General features: G+C 36.7%; 1 protein-coding gene across 1 annotated transcript; it reads left to right on the top strand.

Annotated features, from left to right (window-relative positions):
- The first annotated feature begins 1056 nt into the window (after positions 1-1056).
- LOC140162181 (uncharacterized) lies at positions 1057-5991 on the top strand. The gene is made up of 2 exons (XM_072185450.1): positions 1057-1240; positions 4894-5991. Exon 2 carries the CDS (start codon positions 4899-4901, stop codon positions 5901-5903), a length of 1005 nt encoding a protein of 334 aa, XP_072041551.1. The 5' UTR covers positions 1057-1240; positions 4894-4898; the 3' UTR covers positions 5904-5991.
- The last annotated feature ends 11069 nt before the right edge of the window (positions 5992-17060 follow it).

Genomic DNA, 17060 nt, shown 5'->3' with positions numbered 1-17060 from the left:
TCAAAATTGATGCTTAAATTTGACCTGAACCAATTGACCTATAACCTGACATACGGTGACCTAATAGCCTTTTCTTCTCCTAACAACACATTGACTAATGACTATACATCCATTGTGTAAGTGTTTATTTAATTTATTCAGTGTTATATATTTTGCATGCACCACTAGATTTTCTATAGAGAGTATAACAAAGGATTTAATGTATTCTATTCATGTACCCTGCTTGAACATGTTGATAGAATAAATTATGGTTTGTTATGAAACACACATCTGAGTTACTAGGATACAGTAAACAAAAAATATATAGGGCTAAAATGACTTACTAAAATGGTTTAAAAACACTTTGTATGTATAGATATATTTTATAAGTTCAGGACATGAGGTGATGAACATATTTATGTACTTCATAAATTTGCAAGAAAAAAAAGAAGAGGGGTATACTGATGAAAATCAGGGTATTATCCCCCCTTAAGAGTACAATATTATCGATCCACTAGGCACAATCCCATTTACATGATCACGAGCAGGAAGCGGTGCAATGGCAAAAGCGGGACCCTACATCGTAGGTGGAGGGCGCGCATTTAACAAACATACCAGAGCACAAGCATTCAAATATGGCTGAGGAATAAAGTGTGATTGTGACTTGTGGAACAACAAATTTACTCCAATACAAAACAGAATTTACACAGCAATTACGCAAAATGTACAATGTACATATAAAAAATTAAATTACTTGCATGGCTATCTTAAAAACTTAATTTGTGAGTTCATTACGAGGCTGCCACGCCTTTTTTAGGAATGATTTACATACAAAGTCAAAAATATTCAGAGCACACCTACAGGGACCTAATCTCGTCAGCATATCGCCTAATATTAAAGCAGAAGTATGTTTACTTTTACTTTCCTCGACCACATCTCAACTTCCGTTATTGATTGCTTCCGCTCCAGGGCTTCCACTAAATCCAATCAACTTTCTTTGTCAAATTTGCAACTTTGACTTATGAAGAAACACACTGTTATGTTCGCCACTGAATCACAGTCTTCTGTTTGTCTTCACAGAATTGAGACTCATTCTTCTTATCAGACAACACTTTCAGCTACTTTCTCACAGTGACAAAGAGTCAAGGAGTGGGCTAATGTTTCACGCCGTATCAAACGTTCCGTGTCCACAATAACTAACCTCTCACACCCAGTGTGCAAATCAGAGCTGGATTTTATCTTTTTATGAGACATTTATAAGGTGAGTTTTTATGAAAAGTAATTAGCTATCGATGTTAATTGCCCGGGGTTAATTGTTTTACTGGGTTTATTTTAGAAGTGTAATAAAGCACGAATTTCAGAGCTCATAATCATACCAGAAACTTCTTTACACATGAGAAAAATTTGAGCTTTCTTAATTCTGATACTAAAATCTCAATTTCCATGATGAAAAATGAGGGTTAAGGCTGTCGATTGGGCCCCGGGATCGGGCCAAGGACCTTTAATATCCCCCTTTGCCATGGAGGGGGAAGTATACAGTACAGATATAAACATCTCAAAAAAAGTAACTAACCCCCCTTAAATAATGGCCATTATTCAAAAGGGGCTATTGTATACAAATCTGTAAAATGCGTTGGAAGCAGAATTTATTTCTGCGCATTTTGACACCTCATTTGATACGATAGCCCAGAAAACAAAAAAACACCGGTCAATTTAATGTAGTGAGGTCCAGATTTGAAAGTTGCACTTACAAACAATACAAAACACTCAGATCCCGGGGGGCTCAGTACAAATGACCATACGGAGACGTGCCGCAAATATGGGTAGCATTTTCAGCCTCTTGGTATATCAATGACCCCTTTTTCAAAGCCTATTTTGGTATATGAATGGGTCCTTTTTTCAAAATTGTCTCGATTTTTTCGTAAAATAGCCCAATTTTTCCTTAATCTAGCCAAAATTTGTAAAAACTAAGACAATTTGGGTTAAATTCGGCCGAAAATTTTGACTTTTGGTATATCAATGGGTCCAAATTTCTTGCAAAATTGGTATATTTATGGGTCCACTTTCAAATTCTCAGCGGCACGTCCCTACCAAAACTAAACTTGAGTACCCCCCCGGGACTCAGATTTCATTACACAGATTTCCTTCCATTACACTGAATACAAAATCAACACAATTTACTGCAACTTTCAAATCTTGGGTTACATTGATTTAAATGTATGCTGTGACGTTAACATGGTTAATATTTAGTCAATTGCTGCAAATGAGGTGTTAAAATGTGGAGAAATCAAATCTGCGGCTTCCAACGTAGTTACGCATTCGACACGACATTTTTCAATTGCAACGGATGTTATCATTCTGTTGATGTTTAAATATGGATCAAAGATATTTCGATGAATCAACTGTATCTTTTGAGCAAAAGTTGCCTATTTTGAACAGTCTAAAATTTGGCTAAACTTTAGAATACCCTACCACATTTTCTCGTCGCCGTTTTTCATTAATCAGTCATTCATCTTACTATAAATAGGGAAATGTTGTATCTATCTATCTATCTATCTATCTATCTATCTATCTATGTATCTATGTATGCCTATAAAGGCTCCGTCAGTTTCGATCCAAATGTCGCCAAATTCATACGGGAGATCGATGAATATACGCGAACGTGTTTAAACTTTATTTGGTTGAAAACGGTCAAGAATTGGCTGCAAAAACAGTGAAAATATGGGTAAAAACGGGTTTTTTGTTATGAAAATCGGTTGTCAGCCTACGCGTCACTGCAGCTGGCCGGCAGCGCGTCGGCACCTCGTGCGTAATGCGCACTACGCCAATGGGCGCGTAAACGGCGCAGAGCCACGCGACTGCGAGCCAGAGACCAGTGGACATGATAATACGGAAAGAAGGAAAAAAAAAGGACAAAAAGGTACATGGACGGGTCACGGGATTATGATAACGGGTGAACACGTCCGCAGACACGCTATGAGAGGACGTAATAAATACGGGAAAAAGATGTTTGTTGTATAAACAACATGAAGCGGTACTATAAAGAAAAATAAAATTAATATGAGGACAAAAAAGTGCGAGTAATAGGCCAACGGGTTAAAGTAACTAAATGAAACGGGAACGAAACAAAGAAGGAAAGAAACTAATCAGGAAATGTAAGAAAAAAGAAGCTAAAATAATGAGAACAGAATTAAATAAAAATCATGGAAACGGAAATCACAAGCAGCAAATAAACAAAGAAGCTAAAGGAAATGTAAGAAAGAACAGATTTAGAAAATAATGGGAACGAGGTTAAATAAATAAATAACATGGAAACGGAAAATCACAAGCTAAGCAAAAGAAACTAAAAAAGAAAGTGTAAGAAGAGACAGGTTTAGAACAATAAAATGTACCTTTTCAATGATTCTACCTGTTCAGTAATTATTCCTGTTATGGTGAACGCTCCCATCTAGCGGGGACCCGCGCGAAGCGCGGGTATCCCGCTAGTCTTACTATAAATAGGGAAATGTTGTATGTATCTATCTATCTATCTATCTATCTATGTATCTATGTATCATGGAAAGGCTCCGTCAGTTTCGATCCAAATGTCGCCAAATTCATACGGGAGATCGATGAATATACGGGAACGTGTTTAAACTTTATTTGGTTGAAAACGGTCAAGAATTGGCCTCAAAATCAGTGAAAATGTGGTACGTTGCTATGCTGGGTAAACAAAAAGGGAGTCAGTTGTCAAGCTAGCCCGTGCGCGTCGTACGGGCGTATCTAATGCCAAGCCGCTCGCGTAGCACAGCGATAGCGCGCGGGTAACGCAGCACTACGCCATGTCGCGCGTAAACGACGCAGAGTCGCGCAATGAATGATAATACGGGTGAACGACCGACCGTAGGCGTAATAAATACGGGGAAAAGATGTGTGTTAAAAAGTACAAACAACATGAAGAGGTACACTCAGAGAAATATTTACAAAACATTATGTAAGTATAGAACCTCATAATAATTAAGTAAAATTTACCTCAGAACTATGTAATATTTACCGAATTATGTAAAATTTTAATTAATTTGGGGTAAATTTTACTTAATTATTATGAGGTTCTATACTTACATAATGTTATGTAAATATTTCTCTGAGTGTAGGCCTACTGTAATTAAAAAAGAAAACAAAATGAGGACAAACAGGTAGGCCTACGAGTATGTGGGTTAGCCTATAGTTAGTCACAGTAAGAAAATGAAAACGGGAACAAAATAGGCTAAAGAAGGAAAGAATAATAAAATCTAATAAAATTAGATGATTTAAATAAAAAAGCTATTGAACTGAGGACAGAACTAAATAAATAACATGAAAACGGGAAATCACAAGCTAAGCAGCAAATAAGAAATGAAATCAACAGGGAAATGTAAGAAAGGACAGATTTAGAAAATAATGGGAACGGGATTGAGTAAATAAAAAACATGGTAACGGAAATTTGCAAGCTTAGCAGCAAAATGTTTTTAAAAAATGGAAAAAATTGGCCCATGTAGAAGAAACTAAAAAGAAAGAAAAGAAGCTAAAATGGAAACTTAGGCTTAACGAGGGTCAGACTCAGATAAATGAAATTTACCTTTTCAATGATTCTACCTGTTCAGTAATTCCTCCCGTTTTAGTGAACGCTCCCATTTACTCACCTAGCGGGGACCCGCGCGTAGCGCGGGTGTCCCGCTAGTTGTAATAATTATGTAAATCATTTGATGCCAATAAGGAAGGTTGCCGTTATTGCAGGGCTACACCCACTTTGCCGTTTGATAATTAATAATGAGCCATTAAAATCATAAATCTGCATAATGATCGGTTTCAATTCATAAATGAGATGAAGAACGAAAATCGCTGAAATATTTTAGCAACGTTTAATGTGTTCTTATTTTTTATATTCCTTTTCAGACATCATGATTAGACCCAAGCGACAATGGAATTTACTACAAGACCGTGTTTGCAAGTATTGTAAAAGAAGATTTATAGACAATATTCCTCGTTATAAATCACATCTTCGCAACCATGAGTTAAGTATTAAACCTTACTGGTACAACAACCCAAAGATAAAACCAAAAGCTGGATGTGTCATCCTGAAGCCACGAATCAACAGACGACGAAAGGGGAAAAGCGACGACGGTGACGTATTACAGAGGAATTCCCATCATCAGAACTCAAAAGATCATGCGCAAGATTGTGATAAGAAGTCTCATTTCGCATCTGCAAAGTTTAAACTTGTTACCAGAGAGAAGGTGCATGAATATAGATACTGTAACAAATCGTTTAAGCAGTTGTCTCACAAGAAAGAACATGAAATGCTTCATACAGGAGAGAAACCTCATAAATGTAGCTATTGCAGCAAAACATTCATCAAAGCGAGTGACAAGAAACGTCATGAAATGATTCATACGGGTGAGAAACCTCATAAATGCAACTATTGCAATAAATCATTCAACACATCGAGTATCAAGAAAGAACATGAAATGATTCATACAGGAGAGAAACCTCATAAATGTAGCTGTTGCAGCAAAGCATTCATCAAAGCGAGTGACAAGAAACGTCATGAAATGATTCACACCGGAGAGAAACCTCATAAATGTATCTATTGCAGCAAAGCATTCAGCACAACTAGTAGCAAGAATCAGGATGAAATGAATCATAGAGGAGAGAAACCTCATAAATGTAGGTATTGCAGCAAATCATTCGCCAAAGAGAGTAACAAGAAATGTCATGAAAAGATTCATACAGGAGAAAAACCTTATACATGTATTTATTGCAGCAAAGCATTCAACACAACGAGTGGCAAGAAACAGCATGAAATGGTTCATACAGGAGAGAAACCTCATAAATGCAGCTATTGCGACAAAGCATTCATCAACGCGAATGACAAGAAACGGCATGAAATAATTCATACAGAATAAACTCCTTATAAACAGATACATGTATACATGTATATGCTGTAACAAATCATTCAGCAGCGAAACCTCGTCAATGTTGCAACTTGAACCATGCATGGGCGTCAATCCTGGGGGACCTGGGGAACGTAGGCCTATATCCCACCACCTTCCATTTTTTGTTCTTTACGGCCACTTTTTGACAATTCAGGCCGAATGTACCCTCGCATATCAAGACTGATTGACGCGTGACGCTAAAGGTTTGCAACAAATCATAGGGCCTGCACTTTGGCTCGTTTTTTGCAGGTTTACATGGTCCAATAATCACAAGATGACTGACATGTGGTAACAAAGGAAGCAGTCACTGCAATTTGATTATGTCCCATATGATTGGCCATTCAAAACACCCATGTGAATATACTATAGCGGCCTTTTCAAAATATAATACCTGTTTGCTTGATTGCATTGACAATACCCGGGAACAATAGGCCTACACACAGTATATGCATTGGACAAACTTTTTACAATAAGCATGATAAGTGATGATGTGACCTCCAGATTTATACATCGTTCGTCTCGCACACTGACAACATTTGATTGAATGGACTGTAGGCTACTGCGCCGTGATTACGGTGAAGGACACTTTTCAAATCCTTTGTTTGGAGCCAATCAATAAAAGCATGCAGGGCCTCTATACCCATGTACAGTTTATCCCTTACATAACCTATGTCTTTAGTACGCTGGCAAAGTTATTGAATAATCGGATTAATACTATATATATAGCACTAGGTAAAAACAAGTTTTGAATAATCCGCGCTACAAAGTCCCATTCAGTGATCCCAGCGAAAGTGAAAAAAAAATCAAATTGTTACGTTTATAAATTTTTTTAAAGAAAAACAAATGGCAAAAAACAAAACAGAAAAACGACAGTATTGACGAAGTTGAAGCCCCATTCAAATACATGTAGGTCTAGCTAATTTATATACTGTCAGTACCGGTATATAAATTACAGACTCACGTAAATGCATTATGTTTTGCCTTAGACACACGGCTTTCGGCTGAACCACTGCACTAGAAAGCTTTGTTAGCACATCTATGACAATGACGAAAGGTACAAAATCAGCCATATAAGGCCTTTAGATAGCAGAAGACACAAAATGACCAAATTGGTGTTTTATGACCTTTGACATTCTTTTGTGGCGAGTGACATGGTCTTTCAATTCACGCCGAGTGTCCTTGACAGGTTTGACTATGCTTCAGTGGTCATGAAAGAATTCAAAAGATAACCTCTGCCCTATAATCCCAAGCAATTGTCTGAAACTGCTCCTCGGATCATAAGAACTCAGTCCTCAAATGATAGTCATAGTAATGTCCAAAATATAAAAATTACTGACTATCATTGAAGACCGAGTTCCGCAGTCTAGTATCCAAAATCTGAATTTTGATGATTTTTACGATCGTCGGGATGAAAAAAAAAAAAATCATTGAATATTCCTTTAGTTCCTCCTCTCCTTACCCTGGCAATATAAATCAAAAAAAAAAAAAGACAAAGAAAATTAACCAAATTAAAGACTTAATGTACGATCATTATATACTCAAAATGCTGAAATAATACTAGTACCGTAAAATGGGGTAACTTTGGGCACTTTTCAGAGTTTTTAAACCACTGCTTCCAAACAAAACCAATTATATTTCTAATTAACTCTTTTTTGTGACATTAGGGTTCCCTTCTACACCTTGAAGTTGAAAAAGATTTTTTAATAATTTTGTAAGGGTGCCCTAGGGGTTCAAAATGACCTGACCAAAGTTACCCCGCCTTTGGGGCAACTTTGGTCACAGTATTACATTCCATGAAGGAAAAAAATCAAAAAATTGATCTTCGCTGAATATGGGCAAGTTTTTTTTTTTTGTGACATTTGACACCTTGCAAAATTAATCAAACACACATCCTTGCTCACAAATATCGATTTTTATTTTTCTGAAAAAATGTAAAAAATGCTGATTTTGGTCAAAAATCCCGCTTTTTCGTAAATTTCAAGGAAGTTACACATGAGCGACTATTATTACTTCCAAGCATATTTCTTAACAAATTGACACCAAATATGACTAAAAACAATATTGCTGTACGAAAATATGACCATTTAAAAAAATATATTTGACCGACCAAAGTTACCCCGCTGACCGAAGTTACCCCATTTTACGGTAATAATTATCGGGAATGGTTTCTGTTAATTTTGAGCTGAAATAATAAGGTAAAGTGAAAGAAACACTGCTTGTTATTTTGGCCGTTTAACACGCAGTTCTATGGGAGGACATTATGACTTTATGTCGAACTTTGCTCTATTTACCTACAAACACAAGCAATTTGGCTGATTCCATTTAGGTGCCAGTTGTAAACATTACAAATATGCTAAAAAATCAGGTTTGAAAAAATTAACCAAATTCATATTATAAGATCGTACATTATGACTTTAAGGGATCTGGAATGAGCGTTTTGAGCGTTTCGATAGTATTTTTGTGGGACATGAGAGCACATCAGACATATCGAATTGCATTCTGAATACGAAGAAATTTATGATATAATACAAATTTTATGACAAATTATTAAAATTTGATATTTTTCACATTTTTGATATATAACAGTCCTCGAAGTAAATATCATAAATCTAATGATATATTCTTAAACAGTCCCTGGTATACCATACATGTATAGTAATTTTGCTTTATCTGTTTTGTGCTGTTTAAACAAATAGTTAAACATAATTTCCATAAAATGTAAGCTTTTACTGTCAGATATGTCCCCTTTTAATTTTGAGCAGAACAAGTGAAGTAAAGCAAAGAAAATGGGTACGATCCTTTGGGTGTGTGTGTGTGTGTAGGGGTGCGTATGTGTGTCCTGCACGCGTATTTTTTTCTGTAACTATAATGGGACGCAATACGATACCGGTATGTTATAAGAATCAAACTTACAAGAAAAATGGCTCTTGTCAAATCCTACAATTCTGTCAGAGAAAATATGCATATTTGCATTAAATTTTTAATTAATTGACATAATTGATGAATTAATAAATATTTTATTTAATGATTTACCATAATTCCAAACATGTCAAACAATGTGTCAAATTAAAGCTAATGAAATGCTTTATAAATTGGTCAGATAGAGCACATTTTGCAGAATGCATTTAGTATTTTAGTTACATGACTCCAAACATTCTATTCCAATTTTTTGATATACACGCATAGGAGCTGTACATTTAAAATCCGCGCCTAATCAATAATAATAGTCTTTCACTCCATTGTCAAACCTAGAGTGTGATGGTTTTGTAGCAGATGACAGTGTTCATTCAAGCCTGTCAAGGTCAGTTAGTAGCCACTTGCTGAATGGATGGCCATTATCAGCTATCAAAGAGATGCCTTGTGCAGCTGCCAATCACAGTAGAGGTTTGATAACATATGTTAAAAACCCAAATGTGATATAAGGACAAAGCTGTGCATGTTGGTACTTAATTGTTTGGATTCTTATGTTGAAATGCCCTTGTATTAGTATTTTTATGTGTAGTGTATATTGTTCATAAATTATATAGCTTTTAAATTATGGGCATTTTTGCTCTGTTGCACTGTACCATTATGGAATATGAGCAAATCAATTACCGACACAAGCAGGTATACAGTGCATTATTTTATTTTTATTTCGTATCTCAGGAGCACAGCTCACTTGGTAAGGCATCAGAATTTTGTTCACGAGCGCTTCGAACTTTAAATCGGAAGGTGGTGAGTTCGAGCCTCATCACGGTCACATTAATTTTATAAACCAAAATATTGTTCGAACTTTTCATATTTGTTTTTCTTTTATTGTTTCTTTTCTTTGTCTTTTTTTTTCTTGTTTTCTTTATTTCTTTTTTCTTTATTTTTCTTTGATTCATATTGCCAAGGTAAGGAGAGGAGGGAACTAACGGCCCATTCAGTGATTTTTTTCATCCGGACGATCGTAAAAATCATCAAAATTCAGATTTTGTACTGCGGAACTCAGTCTTCAATGATATAGTAGTCAGTAATAATCTTTTGGTCATTATATGACTATCATCATTTGACGACTGAGTTCTTATGATACATCATCCGAACTTAGCAGTTTCAGACAATTGATTGGGGTTGTTGGGGCAGAGGTTATCTTTTGAATTCTTTCATGACCACTGAAGCAGAGTCAAACCTGTCAAGGACACTCGGCGTGAATTGAACTGACCATGTCACTCGCCACAAAAGAATGTCAAAGGTCATAAAACATCAATTTGGTGTCTTCTGCTAGTGGTTCAGCCAAAAGCCGTGTAGGCCTATTTAAGAAAAAAAAATGCATTTACGTGAATCTGTAATTACATACAGTATATATAAATTAGCTACATGTAGGCCTATTTGAATGGGGCTTCAACTTCGTCGATACTGCCGTTTTCTTGGGTTTTTTGCCAATTTTGTTCATTAAAATTTTTTATAAAAGTAACAATTTGATTTTTTTTTCACTTTCGCTGGGATCACTGAATTGGGCTTTGCAACGTGATAGGCCTATATTCAATACTTGTATTCACCTACTGTTATAGCATTAGTCCGATTATTACACAACTTCGCCAGCGTATTCAAGACATCCAATGCAAATAATCACCTAGATTATGACGTAGCATATCGTAAATATGGCGGAGTACTCAAATTCATTCAACAAAAGCATGATTACAAGCTATTGCAATCTACCGCGACAGCTCGTCTCACACACATAACAAATGCACTATACGATCAAATAGGTTGACGACAACGTTTGATTAAATGCACTGCATTGCGCCATGATTACGGTGAAGGACACCGGTTCAAATCCTTTGTATGGAGCCAATCAATAATTTCACGCACATCCTATATTATTGCCAAATTATTGCCCGGGATGATTGCACACTGTAAAAGAGCTATTGTTATAATGTTTGATGAAATCGTGTTTAACTATTTGCTTAAGAACGGCACAATACAGATAAAGCAGACAGATTTACTACATGTGGTACATGTATATACATAATAGGGAATGTGTGTGAGTCGAGTATTACCTAATTATAATAGGGGCGTATCCAAAAATGAATTCACGCCCCTTTCAAATGTCGAGCCAAAGTGCAGGCCCTATGCATTCAGCACATCAAGTATAGACGAATCCAACGAGCCAAGTCATGGTCAGGATTTGGTCGGCCATCTTTGGGTCCCCGCAACACCAAAAAGCCGCTTAATAATCGATGTTAGATTCTTTTCATACTGCAGTTACTGTCCGTTTTCCTATACACAATACACAGTGCTCTTTCCCATTGACGAGTGACCTCTACAAATAGCCCTACGTTAACAGTATGGGGATATGACTAGTTAACGTCGCTGTGTGAAAAATGACCGGCCAATATTAAAAGTACTCTTCTAAAGTTCTAGAAAATATAGTTTTTAACATGTCCTAAATTTTAGCTAATTTAGATGTTTGGAAATATTCGTACTTTGGTGTTTTAGTTAATGTTATAGGTAATAGTACATTGCCTAGTTAACGTCGCTGTGTGAAAAATAACCGGCCAATATTAAAAGTACTCTTCTAAAATTCTAGACAATATAGTTTTGTAACATGTCCTAAATTTTTAGCTAATTTAGGTGTTTGGAGAGGGTCGTACTTTTGTGTTTTAGGAAGGATATGTAAACGACAGATAACACCAAAAATATGAAGAAATTATTTCCAAACCGTGTTAAGTCAACAATCATTATGTTGCTCATTTTCAAGAATGCTGGTTTACAAAAAGCACGCCATTGTCTCATTTCGTGAACAATGGTACACATACCATTGTTTCCTTTCGTTTCCTTTATAATCGGTTACCCAACTGAAGCTTTAATACAAACTTTATTGCGATATCGCACATGAAAACAGTCACATGTGCACAGGCAGAGAAGATCCGATTTAATCAGTTGAGCTGTTTCAACGGTGTTATCTTGGTTTAATAGCTTTTAATGGGGTTAAGTCCTGCAAAGGTCGAGATGAATTCTACTGTAGACATGACTGCATCATGTGTGTTGTAAACTGTCATCATTCTTTCGTCTACGTGTAACACGGGTGATAGAATGCAGTTTAAAATACCCTGCAAGGCCGCATTATGTCATATTGTACAGGGTGTCCCAATAAAAAGAGGCCCCTGATTGCGCTCTCATTTTCGCCTATTTCTGAAAAGTTGATTAAATATATTTTGGTATACAAAGAAACCTTTATTCGTTAGCTTTTATAAACCAAAACATTTATATCAATCGACTCACAACTTTTGAAGATATGCTCTTTTGAATAAAAGTACCCGTTTTTCACTCTGTCCACGGATAACAAACAGAGTGGTTGGGATGGCTCATGCTGTGGAGTGGCCTGCACGATCACCAGACCTCACACCACTTGATTTTTTCCTTTGTGGCAAAATCCAAGATCTTCGCAAACGTATTACTGAATGCATTCGCAAGTATCCGGCGCACAAGGATGGTACCCAACGCAATTGATGCAATGAGGACCAGGGCTGAAACCTGTATTCGCCAAGGAGGCAACCAGGTAGAGGGCAGAGCAGCACAGTAAACTCACTTCAGAAGAACCAAAGGCAAACCAAACAGCCTTTAGGGCTACCTTTAATCCTAAAAAGAGAAATGACTTATGCTGTAAATAAAAAAAGAAAGCATGAAATAACAAAGTAAGAGATTAAGAAACATAATAAAACAAAAAGGCATAAATAACTAAGAAAATAATATTATTGCAAGTAAAGCAAAAGAAGTCCCATTCGGCATCCATTTTACACACAAAATAATGACACTATTAACAAAATCCATTGCCCATAAACCCACTGGTAAAGCCCATTCCATAAATAAAGTTATTTTATAAAGTTATCATTGAGGAATGTTTGATATTCATGCATGGTATGTGTACTCCTTTTCAATCTTTGAAGTAGCCAAACCTTCTCCGTGGACAGAGTGAAAAACGGGTACATTTCTTTAAAAGAGCATATCTTCAAAAGTTGTGAGCCGATTGATATAATTGTTTTGGTTTATTAAAGCTAACGACTTAAGGTTTTTTTACATACCAAAATATATTTGATCAACTTTTCAAAAATAGGAGAAACAGAGGGCGCAATGAGGGGCCTCTTTTTTTTGGGACACCCTGTAGGTAAGATTGAGCCGACGGGGACCCAACTTTGGCAGCCATTAAGGTATAGGAATGCGTGAAATTGGATTCGTCTAAAGCAAGAAACATGGAAACTCCTTAGTAATATACGTATGTAGCTTGGTGTAGTAATAATCGGATTAACTACCATAGCAATAGATGAATATAATTTTTGACTTTCTCGTCCTGTAGGCCTACTACAACGTTCACGCGGTACCTATGCATTGAACTATATATATCATGCTGTTCACTCACACGTCTTTGAAAAGAACGGTATTGTATTCAATCTATGATTGCAGAATAAGGAGTGCAACCTGCTTGTAGTGCAGGGCGATATAGTCAAAATTGTATTCATCTATTGCTATGGTAGTATAGTTAATCCGATTTTTAACGTCACGAATAAATACTGTAACAAGTCATTCCGGACAACAAAAAAACATGAAATGGGAGAGAAACCTCATAACTGCAGCTTGATTGTAGGAAATCGTTCAACCAATTGGCAGACAATAAAGAATACGAAACGAGCGTTTAACCGCATAAATGTAGCTATCCTTTATTACAACTAACTGGCAATAAAAGTCTAATTTTAATATTTGGTCAATGTTTGAAAATAAGGGCCAAACACAGTGCGTTTTAGGGTGTTTTTTTGGATGCTGTGACATCGACAATGAAGCCGAAAGACTTGTACTAAGACTTATTTCAGGTTATGCATTTTAATTTTTGGAAAACACATTTTTTCTAATATCTTATTTATCAAATTTAACAAAAAATATTACAAATTATGAGCAAACTCTAATCAGTGGCGTAGCGTGGGTCATCACATTGGGGGGGCACCGACCATGATTAGGGGGCACCGGGTCTGATATGGGGGGGCACAAGCCGTTTTTGGCATTTTCCTATGGGATTAAAACAAAATCGATTTGGGGGCACGTGCCCCCGTGCCCCTATGACACTACGCCACTGACTATAATAGTCTATACTCAAAATGTGGAATGCTTAGACTTCTGCCAAGTCGGTGAATTTATAACTGCAATTGTAAGAAAACATGCAAATGTCCATGTTTTTGGTCCACTTTTCCTCAAATTGCAAAAATGTTAAATGTTGACTTTTATTGCCAGTTAGAACTAACTCAAGGATTAAGATTGAGCTGATTTCTATTTGGCAAAACAGGATACCCAACGGTAATATTTTTTGTCCGGGGGGGGGGCACTCCCACTTTGGAGGTGACGCGTATAGGGCTGTTAAGACACCCTTTTTCAGCGTCTCTCTCACCCAAAGACCCCATGTTTTTTTACGAACACATGTTCTGTGTCACCCGAAGACCCCTTATTTTTCCATTTGATCTGTCACCCAAAGACCCTTATTTTTCAATTTGAACAGCAACTTTCATTTATCACTGATTTTGTTACCTATTTTTGAAAATAAAACAAAGAAATTTGAAGCCTTTTTGAACTAAAATTCGATTTTCGAGGTTTTTTGACACTGTTTCGGCTCTCACCCAAAGGTTCCAAAGGTCATGTTCTCACTAATGGCCCCATATTTTTTACATTTTGCTCTCACCGAATGCCAAAAATCATGCTCTCACCCAATGACCCCTTATTTTTTATATTTTGCTCTCACCGAATGCCCCTTACTACGAAAGTGCCAGCCCTACACCTATATCCATTTCATATTGAAGTGCCCCCCCGAGATTTTTGTGAACAATTTAGTGCTGCATATTTCTGGAATCGGGAGTAATAACTGATCATCATTGTCCACCATTTATTTTGAGTTAAAGTGTGTATAAATAAGGCTGTTCCAAAGTAGACCTATAATTTATAATTTTTTAGTGATGGACAGTGGTGCCGACTGGATTTTTTTTCGGGGGGGGGGAGCAAAAAGAATTTCAGGGGAATTCAACTAATTTTGAGCAAAAGTGCTGCAAAAAGTGGACATTTCTCGTAATTTGGGTTTTTTTTAATGGGAGACATGCAGGGGGGGGCAACGGGGTTTTGACTTGGCCTTATTTTGCTCCCTATGTGATGCCGCCACTAATTATGGACTAGTCTGATAAAACAATGAAACCATCCAGACTAGTTTGACCTTTGACCTCACATGACCTTGGCGGTTTCATACTACCCAAGTATCAGGGATCATTTTCTCCAAGTTACAGCCCAATCAGAGCAACTTTAAATTTGACCTGACCTTTGACTTCAGATGATCTTTGCCGTCTCATACTCCCCAAGTGCCGGGGATTGTTTACCCAGAGTTACAGCCCCATCGGAGCAGCTTTTACATTTGACCTTTGACCTTGGATGACCTCAGATGCTGTTTCATGATCCCCTTATGATCAAGGATTATTTGTACCAAGTTTGAGCTCAATCGGACATATTTCAAAATGTTGGTAGAAACTATATAGCATTTACCTTGAAGCCTTATAGTGTGTATGTATTGATTTTCATAAATGCATCATGGGAAGGAATAACATTTGACCACCAAACCCCCACCGCTCAAGTATTCACCATTATTGCACAATCAGAGGCAACTATATAGCATCCAAACCCCCACCGCACAAGTATTCACCATTATTGCGCAATCAGAGGCAACTATATAGCATTTATCAGATACCCTTAGTGTGTATTTTCATAAATGCATCATGGGATGCCATAATTTCCTGTGATCTAAATACTAACCACAAAATGGGCTATAGTGGGCGATCTTAGACACGTCCAGATCTGCAGTTTGGTCCATACTGTGGTTAAGATACTGTTTTAATAATACTTTGGGAATTTTCACAATATTTACTTCACTTTCTTGGAAACAATATGCTTGTTATCAAAATAGCAGACAAGCTGCTTCCCGGCACAGGCAGTAATTGTTATATCTAAAAGAAAGTTGGCAAACCCGTAATAGAAGCCCAATTGGGCGACTTCTGATGATTTTTAAGACAAAATGGACCACAACTTTAAAACTATTATGAGTAGAACCCCCTGTGTTTTTGTATTATATTCTTTACTTCTTTCTCTTTCATTTCACACCACTTGGGGGTTCATACCTTTGTGGGATTTAAAGATAGGTCCATTTCAGACCAAATGGTTGGTAAGTAAGTAAGTAAGTAAGTAAGTAAGTAAGTAAGTAAGTAACATAGACTAATATAGGCTGAGACCATTTCATGGTTCAGCAAAAACTGAGACTAGTATACCAGTCTCAGGTATACTACATGTAGTCTCAGGTTTAAAAAATAGTTGTTCTTTAACAATTGCCACCCACCCACCCCCGTACACCATGTACACCGTCCCGCATAATAATAAAATAATCTTGCAGGCCTATGTGACTGTACACCACGAATGAGCCGTAAAGTCCCCCATGGTCATTTTTATCTTTTTCATATGATTTTGCAAAGAGCATGTTTCAAGGATTAATAAAATGACATCTCAATGAACTTCATTATGGCTGTCAGAAGCAAAGTTATGGCTTATCAAAGGTTGTCATGAATCAAAAAGCGAAACCGAGAAAAACGCGTTCAAAGTTAAAGAAGCCAAAAATGACCAATTTTGAAATGCCGGAACAGTATATTCCGCAACCAGTCTGTTCCTTACATGCACTTGCTTCAAATTTTACCGTCACATTTATAGATATTATTACAATAATAAAAGAAGATTGAGACTGATAATTCATTGTTTTGCATATTTAATGAGCTGTTAATTAAAGCCATATTATAACATTTCTTTAAAAATAGATTAGTATTCATTTTCAATAAAACATTAGCATTTACTGTCAGATATGTCCCCTTTTAATTTTGAGCCGAACAAGTGAGGTAAAGCAAAGAAAATCGGAATTTACAACTAGCGCCAATGCATGTTACTCCGGCGGTTGTTATATGGTACGACCCTCCTGCGTGTGTGTGTGTCCCGCACGCCGTGTACGTAGTACTGTATTGACATCGCATATACGCGTTCGACTAATAGTCCTATTTCTATCGTAATAATAAAACGTTATTCAAAATCTCGGATTTTGACTAA

This window comes from Amphiura filiformis, chromosome 10 (genome assembly GCF_039555335.1).
Source record: "Amphiura filiformis chromosome 10, Afil_fr2py, whole genome shotgun sequence".
Taxonomy (NCBI): domain Eukaryota; kingdom Metazoa; phylum Echinodermata; class Ophiuroidea; order Amphilepidida; family Amphiuridae; genus Amphiura; species Amphiura filiformis.
Note: the sequence above shows the minus strand (reverse complement) of the source record. Positions and strands in the feature narration are given on the sequence as shown.